The 8,816-nt window shown below is 44.4% G+C and overlaps 2 protein-coding genes across 2 annotated transcripts in view; one reads left to right on the top strand and one right to left on the bottom strand.

The window, feature by feature from the left end:
* The window catches only part of LOC121835050, a 76,664-nt gene extending 71,711 nt beyond the window's left edge, over positions 1 to 4,953 (top strand). The window contains exon 3 of the mRNA XM_042288970.1: positions 4,825 to 4,953. Within this exon, the coding sequence (XP_042144904.1) occupies positions 4,825 to 4,953 (129 nt within the window). The remainder of the gene's footprint in view (positions 1 to 4,824) is intronic.
* A 2,783-nt stretch (positions 4,954 to 7,736) lies between these two features.
* Positions 7,737 to 8,557, bottom strand: LOC120849196 (tubulin beta-4 chain-like). The gene has a single exon (XM_040221363.2). It carries the CDS (start codon positions 8,550 to 8,552, stop codon positions 7,737 to 7,739), a length of 816 nt encoding a protein of 271 aa, XP_040077297.2. The 5' UTR covers positions 8,553 to 8,557.
* Positions 8,558 to 8,816: the final 259 nt, after the last annotated feature.

Genomic DNA, 8,816 nt, shown 5'->3' on the forward strand with positions numbered 1-8,816 from the left:
ACTGGTATGAAGGATTATCAGAGTTCTATATTTATTTCTCCCTGTACTGACAGAAAGTAACGATGACAGCAGCACGAACTTTGGAGTGAAAAGTGTTTTCCTTGCAGCTTGTTTTTTTTATTGTACGTAGTGTTTACAGCAAGATTCGTGATGGTCTTCAAGTCCGACATAAAGACATCCAGAATATTACGTTGCTTCATTTTGGTCAGCGACAACTGCCCTGAGTGAATGAATGCACATGTAAAATAAACACCATAGCACTAATTCATGCGTACACGAGTGTCAGACACATTATTAATTATTTTACTGATATAGCTAAAACCTCACTTAAAGCTCATTTATAGTTGTCGGAGCTTCGAGATGAGACCACTGGGGTTCCGGCACCAAACTTGGCACTCAAATCAATACACATTTTCATTCGGTGATTTTGCAGTATCACAAAGTGCTTCAAGAAGGATTTTATTCGTCGGGGCTTAAAATCGCTACAATATAAGTATATGTTTAAAAAAAAATTCCAAACGAGGTTTTACAAATTTATTAAATCAAGATCGGAATGAAAAATCTCGGATCTAGTGCAGATCTGAAACTGGGTTAGGTTTAATCTGAGCAGGTCGTTTTTCTTTATAGACTAAACTTTTTTTCTTTTTTCTGATTAATTTTAAATCCAGTTTCTATCAGGCATTTTTAATGCTGCCTTACTTTCATCCAGGGCTCTATACCAAACCTAGCCTTCGGTTCCAGTGATAAATTACAATCAATTCATCGTCACATTTGAATCAAAGCGGTGATGCATGCACAATACAGTCCGCAATACACAAGGACAGAGAAGGCTGCAGACAAACCGAAAACTCCTCTCGCCCTACCCACTGCCTCTTATGTTCTGAGTTTCTTTGCGCACCGTATCACGAAGTAGCTATCGCAATGCAGAATTTAACAGGGCATCCTCTAGTACGGAATACCAATATGCACTGGGCGGTTCGACACTGTAAACAAAATCAAATGACAAGTCGGAACTACATTTAGGCTCATCAAACACAGGTGCGATATCTCTATCGCGATAAGACTTTTAATAACACCGACAGCGCCATTTTTGGCATACTTTAAAACTTAATAAAATGACCATATCAAGAGTAAAATGTCAAAAAAAAGGAACACAAGGAATTTGTTTTAAATTATCTAAAAGTTTAGTATACTGGCATACACAACACCCAATTAATGCCGCAAAAAAATTGCGCCAAAATGAAACTGCTTTGTTGATCGCGAATAAAACTGTGAAACACGCTTGAACTCTTCACGCCTCGATTATATATGCCATACACGAAGCTTCTCTGCTCACTGAACACAATAACGCAAACATTAATCTCTACACCGACTCAGCCCAAGCACTTCGCAACATGGAACACAGGTTATTGGAGCCACATTTACATGATATCCTAATGGACGCCTACACCCGCAACAACAACATCAGAGTCACCCTGCGCTGGATACCTGGCCACGCGGGTATTGGGGGAATCGAGCTGGCACATCAACTCGCCCGCGAGATTAACTTCCGGGCTCCCTCGATCCCCTGGCCAAACCCAACGTCAGCCGACGACGCCGCAACTTACAAAAAGCAAATAGCTGAACACTACAAAAACATTAGGAAAAACCGTACCACCCTTCCCAAACCACACCCCTCACTTAGCACCGAACAAGCACGTATTCTCCGCAAAGTACAAGCCAACACACTCCTCACCCCGCTAATGCTCTACAACTTCAGGTGGCAGAAGACAGCTCACTGTCCCAACTGCCCCGAGGTGAGGGCTGACACAGAGCACATACTCTACGCCTGTAACACTGCGCTCAACTCTCCCTACTTCCCGTACCCATCCCCTGCCTCCTGGAATGCTTGACTCAGCTCGGACTCGGCGGACCTCCAATGGGCCCTGGCGGAGCAAGCGCTCCTTTTCACAAGGCCGTAGTTTTTGGCTTTTAATAAAGTTGTTCTCCTCCTCCTCGAATAAACACCCATAAGGCGAATAGCCATACCAACGGTGGATTAAGCATTACGGCCATTGTAGACAAAAACCGACAGAAACAAAGCAAATCTCCGTCGCCAAAAGGCTTGTGCGGGTAAAGCGGGTACTCACGATGAGAGAAAGGAACTCCAAACATGTAATCCGAGATCAAAGATCACACCGCCTAATCACAAGTGAAGCTGTTAGAAATACTCAACGTCGAACAGCACAAACGCATCATGCACCGCAGTGGCCCGGAACAAATGCCAAGTCGGAGGATTCGCTTGACGTGGTGACCATTTCATCATCAAAACGGAACGACCGTAACCGCTGAACCTGTCGGCACGCGGGCGCGCGGACGCTCTGCATGCTGCAGCAGGTTCCTCACCATGTAACAATGCGCAATGCCTGCTTTCAAAATTCTCCAACCGCTCGAACCATACCACAGAAACACATAAAAAAAAACTTAAGCATTCACTGGAACTATATTCGTAGTCGCAGGAAGGGCGTGGTCATCAGGTTCACTTTTTCTTGTGTGTTTTGCTGTTCTTGCCGGCGCCTCTCTGAACGTTGGCCGCCTCCTTTGGCGTGTATTTGTTCTTGGTTTATTTGTCTCCCTTTTGCTCGGCCTGCGCGAATGTGCTGCCAAAGGATTCTAACTGGAACGAAACATAAGTAAAAATGAAGAAGACAATACACGTTTCTCAAGGTTTGGACTGAAACAGATTGGCCCGAAAGTGCAGCAGGGTAAGCGGAACGACAGCCTGATCCGCATAACGCCTACGAATTCCACATAACAAAAAAAAAAAAAAATAATAATAAAGCGAACAGAACTTGCGCTTTATATATATTACCTCATCCACATAAAATATTGACTTGTTCCAGAAAGAATATTTGGAACGGTAATTTAACTTGAACCTCTGTTGAACCAGATTAAGAGTGTACAGCCGATGCCACAATCCGGTGAGGCAACGAAACGGCTCCTCAAGTGCGTCGTCAGAGTACGCGGTGTCTTTGGAGGTACGCTGTTACGTTTACATCGGCGCTTGAGCTTTCGCCTTCAAGTGGTCTTAAGGATAACATGAAAGGCCCTGCGATTTGTTTTTTTGCAGAAAGGGGGTGGGGGGGGAGGGGAGGTTGGACTGAGTTAATTTTAATACTTCTTTTTCCCCGGCTACATCATTGCCCAGAGAGGGAGGGCGGAGGGGATGAGGGCATGGTCCTTGGTCATTCGGGGGCGCCCGAACCCCTCTTCGGCCTATCGGGAGCTTCAACCGAAGAGACAACCCGTTGACTACCAAGACCAAGTAACATTCACTCTGTACTAGGGCTCAGTGTTGGCACCGGATGTATCGACCCTCTTCTTTGCAGGACCCAAAGGCACGACAACTCCGGTGCCAATCAACTCGTGGAACGACGTTTCATCGAAAGCTGGTTAGACCGCATGTGACGTCTGGAATCGCGCCACGACGCAATCATACCGCCAAGTTTGTGCATACGATTTAAAGTAGCAGTGAACGCGCGATGGTGAAACCGCGCCACGGCGCCAGCATACCGTGAAGCCATGGTTTTGGATTATGAGAAAGTGATGATGAAACGCAGATATGCATTTCAAATTTATTCATGACTTGCAAGCTCCTCAGGCCTCTAAACCAATTCTGACAAATGAGCAGCAGCCTGTTAGTTCACAGATATGAACGGATTAAATTGAGTGGCTTTTCAAATAAAATTGACGGCTTTGGGATAAAATTGGTGATAACTTGGATTAAATAATTTGTTCCAGGATTAAATTGACGACCACTTGGATTAAATTGGAGTACAACTAAATTAAATGCAGGAACCCTCGGATAAAAAAAAATCTGGCACTTGAATTATTATGGGCGAAAATACCTGGAAACTTAAAGGCGTAAGTCTGTTAATACCATGAGCTCGTGCCTGGAGACACACTTTCACGCTTTCTAAAGCAAAACAGAAAGAAAAAAGAAAAACGGTGCGAACGAAACTGTGTTTATCACAACATTATTTTTTGCTGCGTCTAGTACTTTGAAACATGACTTAACAGCTAGCTGATAGTTTTGGGAAATTAAAGTTCCTGTCATGCAGTGAAAGCTATTAAGTGAGGAGGAGTGGAAGAGCGGGAAAGCAATGTCCTTTATTTTAATAGCACAAAAGTTACTCTAATCCTAATATGTTCAATGCAACACATTAGAATGAAATATAGGCTTGTGGCTATGAATGGTTTTCCTTCGCTGCTAAAAAAAGACACTTTTTCTTTCTTAAAAGCATGTATCAAAACGATGCAATCTAATCACATCACTGAGCATTTTACCATAGAATATTTATCAAATCAACCAAAAAAAGGATGATTTCATGCTATAATATTGTATCTAAAACAAGAGGAGGCTGATTTGTGAGCTTGATTTCAGCCTCCATGAAAACGTAATTGTAGTAATAGCTGGAAATAGCACGACTTACGGCACGCACTCGAACTGATTGTCCTAGAACGGTGTTTGAGTTTTGAGCTGTATTGGTCACAGGGCATATGCTAGGTCGGTACTCACTGAGGCTGACCCACTTCAGGAGATATTAGACTTAGAGTGGTTTTCGACCCCGGGGGATTCACTCTAGCTAGATTGGCAAAGAATATAACAAACTGACACAGAGGAATATACATGCAATACTTGAAGATGAGCTGTATTAATAAATAAAATAGAAAATAAATAAATAAAAGAGCTTGTGAGTTTTCCCGCGTAGAAGCACTGACTAAAAAAGCAAAATTTAAAAGATGATATAATGTTCCTATAACTAGACAGATATCCCGTTTTAGGACCACATTTATTGCAGAAGACTCGTGGGCATGAGCCCGGAGGAGGAGTTCCAGCGTTCTTCACGGAAGGTGGCTCTGATGCACCCGAAGGTCCATAGAGCCATTCAAGAACCCTTCAAGTTCAATTAGAAGTGTCAGGAGTGTTTGAACTATCGCTTGCTGTAAGATAAGAAACGTAAGATAGGGTCCTCCCACAAGGGCCTCTTCTTTCCACTGAACAGAGCGAACGCTGCAGAGGAGGCAAGTGGAAAGGAGGATACCACTAACCATGGTGAGAAGAGAGAATTGGGCCTCGCTAATTAACCTGGGACGAACTATGGGTTATGTTTTCTTTTCGTTTATCTATTCAATTTCGTTGTTAACACTACTTACCCCCATATGTAGATTTTAGTGTTGAGCCAAGAGGCTTTATTTGTCATTCATTTTAGTTATTTTTTTCCAAGACAAGTTTAATGATCATTAACGATCCTTCTACCTAGTCAGCTGGTACTATTCTTTTAGAATATAACTTAAACATTTTGAGGCAATAAACACTTCGAGTTTCATTACAATGTGTTTACTGCAATTATTCAATACAATCAGGACCCTATAGTGCAATTTGGACGTTTGTTCGAACCGTTTTCAATTTAGAAATATATTTTCCACGTGATGTGTGCTCATATTTCAGGCAACTACCAAAGTTCCTAAAGGTGCATGTTGCAAAACCGGACTTAAAAAAAAAACCTGTCCTCTGATGCAAAACATTTACAGTGTTTTTTCCATCGTAAAAATAAACTATTCATTGGCGAAAAAAAGTCTGCTCTCAAATGTAGCATCATCAGTTTCTACCATAATCTAATGTTTCAGAACTAGCCACATTATTCAAAAGATATAAGTGATATTTTGAAAGTTTTAGTGGAAAGGGGGTCTCGTTCTTGTAATCTCATATCGTTCATCTTCATTCAATCATGGGCTACCATTTTTCTATATGAAAATTTCCGAAAGTCACTTATAACGTTTGAATAAAATAATGATAAGCTCTGAAACTTCACCGTTTGGTACAGACTGCTTGCTCTAAGTTTGGGTGCAATCTGAGCATTCGGAAATGTGTAGTTTATGTTTGCAGTAAAAATACCACAGCATCTTTGAGGGGACACCTCGTACAAAAAGGTCAGTGGGCAGTCACATGCAAAAAAGAAAATTGGTCTAAACTCTTTTCCAACATAACGTGTGCTGTATTTGAACATGAGGCACACTTCCCGTAGCTATCAGCCAGCAGCACTTGTACAGCCATAATGAAGTACGGGACACGTGCGTGCTAGCCTTTATGGAACATGGCCCGTACTAAGGGATTATGGTACGTGTTTCGTAATTCAGTGATATGGAACATCTTGTGGCAACAAGGTTAGCAGAGATATGTCCCGTACTGAAACTGTCCTTTTTCTAAGCGTATAAAATAAGCTCAACGCCCTGACTTTCTTAAAAGAGCACGTAGTTTCTTTCGTATTCAGTTTTATATAAATATTTCTCGCTTGACGATTCTTTTTTTATTTTAAATACAAAACGAATGCACAGAAAAAGAATCACACATTAGAGAAGCGGTAAATAAAGCAATATATTCTGCAATCGGGATTATTCTCTACTCTGCTCAAAACATTGCTACTTCGCCGATATGGTAATTTTTACTTAAATACTGCAACCCAAAATCCCAAGAGACAACTGAAATCACTAAACGTAAGCAACGCACAACTGCCTCATTTATATTAACCCCAACTCCTAAACCACAATTGAAAAAATACACGGATTTTCATGACCTTATACAGGGAAGTACGTACATAAAGTGTATACTCGTCAAGTCCTCGGTATTACAGGGTACAAGAGTCTAGAGGAGAGCTGTGTACTTAGACGCCGTCTCCGACGAGAGCCCCGCAAATTCTTGGGAAAACAGCAGAGCCTTCCTAAATCCAGGTCTGCTTACCCTGCGAAAACGTAGCAGTCGCAGTCGGGTCAAAAAAAATTTTTTACCCCCCCCCCCCCCCCCCTCGTATTCACAGGGATGGGGGGAGCAAAAGGCAGGCCTCTCGAGAAAACGTTTCAAGGCGTCGTAATAACGTTACAGAAGTACGCGTTCCCGCCAAAAGCTACAGAGTGCATCGGCTGAGTGTCTTTCGTTGCGGCGAGTGCTCGGCAATGGGATAAGAAGGCTTGTTGTGGACGTACGCTCCTTCATCGCTCTCTTCTTTTTGTGCTGCTAAGGTAGACGGCGGCGGTAAGAACGACAGAACCAGTAAAAAGGAGACCCCAATCTCTGTGTGCTGCTCGGTGCGTGTGGGCGATGGAAGTGAAAGGGGCGTGCAACATGGCGCCGGAACAGCAAGCGCGTTTCAGCGTGAGTTTTGTCTTGATATCATTTTTTTTTCGCAATTTATGTTTACATGTATCAGGTCTGATTTAAAAAGCGTTTCAATATTTCCACGAAAATGAACAAACTTGAAATTAAAAGTACGGGCGGTGGCAGGAAATATGTTAGGTAAATATAAATTCCGGAGTGGTCGGGCGTTTTGCTTCACGGGCAGTACGCGTCTGGGCGAAACGCTTCTGGGCGAAATAAAATTGATGCACCGGTTTTTCTAGCATAAACTGAATGAGGTTTCTCTCAAAACGTTGACCCGCGTCATATGATCCGGCGTTAAATCTCGGGTGCTGCTTCTTTCATCGTATATTTTCTTTCATACGCACGATGTAATATCGGGCCCGAATAAACGCGAGAAGCCGAACACGTGGACATCAATACTTGCTGCGCCAAGTGGTGGCCCCTGGAAATTTATATAACTGCGAAGTGAAATAGGGGCCGCGAGGAAGTGCGTCCTACTAAATATTTTAGTAGATAATACATTTTATGCCTCGAAAATCCAATCGCCTTGTCGCTGGCATCATTTGCGTCTATACCAGTGGAGGAAAGCCTTGCGACGGAACATCGCAGTGAACTGCTCCGAGATTCTTTTAAACAGCTCCTGGATGGCAGTGCTGTTGCCAATGAAGGTGGTAGACATCTTGAGGCCACGGGGCGGAATGTCGCAGACGGCGGTCTTGACATTGTTCGGGATCCACTCCACGAAGTAGCTGGAGTTCTTGTTCTGCACATTGAGCATCTGCTCGTCCACCTCTCGCATGCTCATGCGCCCGCGGAAGATGGCAGCCACCGTGGGGTAGCGGCCGTGGCGCGGGTCGCAGGCGGCCATCATGTTCTTGGCATCGAACATCTGCTGGGTCAGCTCTGGCACGGTCAGGGCCCGATATTGTTGGCTGCCGCGAGACGTCAGGGGGGCGAAGCCGGGCATGAAGAAGTGCAGCCGTGGGAAGGGCACCATGTTCACTGCCAGTTTGCGCACTACGTCCAGGACAGAGTCCACCAGTTCCGCACCCTCTGTATAGTGGCCCTTGGCCCAGTTGTTGCCGGCACCACTCTGGCCAAACACAAAGTTGTCTGGCCGGAAGAGCTGGCCAAAGGGTCCAGACCGTACCGAGTCCATGGTTCCCGGCTCAAGGTCAACAAGGATGGCACGAGGCACATACTTGCCACCGGAGGCCTCGTTGTAGTAAACATTGATTCTTTCCAACTGAAGGTCCGAATCGCCGTGGTAGCTGCCGGTTGGGTCGATGCCGTGCTCGTCGGAGATCACCTCCCAGAACTTTGCACCGATCTGATTTCCACACTGGCCAACCTGAATATGGACGATTTCACGCATTTTTTGTGTTGCTGGACGCGCGTTGACTCGCGGACTTCTCCCATGAATCAGGATGCTGCCACTTAGCGCAGTGGACAGCCTCCGAGGCAGCTGTCTGCTGTTTTGGGGAATCAGGGAACTCGGTGTGTAGGTGGAAACTCTTTCCCTCGGCAGAGCACGACAACGTGGACTGCACGATGCGCATGTCTCCTCCCGGAAGCGAGTTGTGCCCGCTGCTATGTTAATATTTCTTGCTGCAGACGTGTTATCTAGTGATTCAGTGAG

Source organism: Ixodes scapularis, unplaced genomic scaffold, assembly GCF_016920785.2.
Source record: "Ixodes scapularis isolate PalLabHiFi unplaced genomic scaffold, ASM1692078v2 PGA_scaffold11__112_contigs__length_91849675, whole genome shotgun sequence".
Classification (NCBI taxonomy): Eukaryota; Metazoa; Arthropoda; class Arachnida; order Ixodida; family Ixodidae; genus Ixodes; species Ixodes scapularis.

Bases quoted from the DNA above. Each gene is read 5' to 3' on its own strand.
- LOC120849196 (XM_040221363.2), bottom strand. From the start codon at position 8,552: ATGCGTGAAATCGTCCATATTCAGGTTGGCCAGTGTGGAAATCAGATC.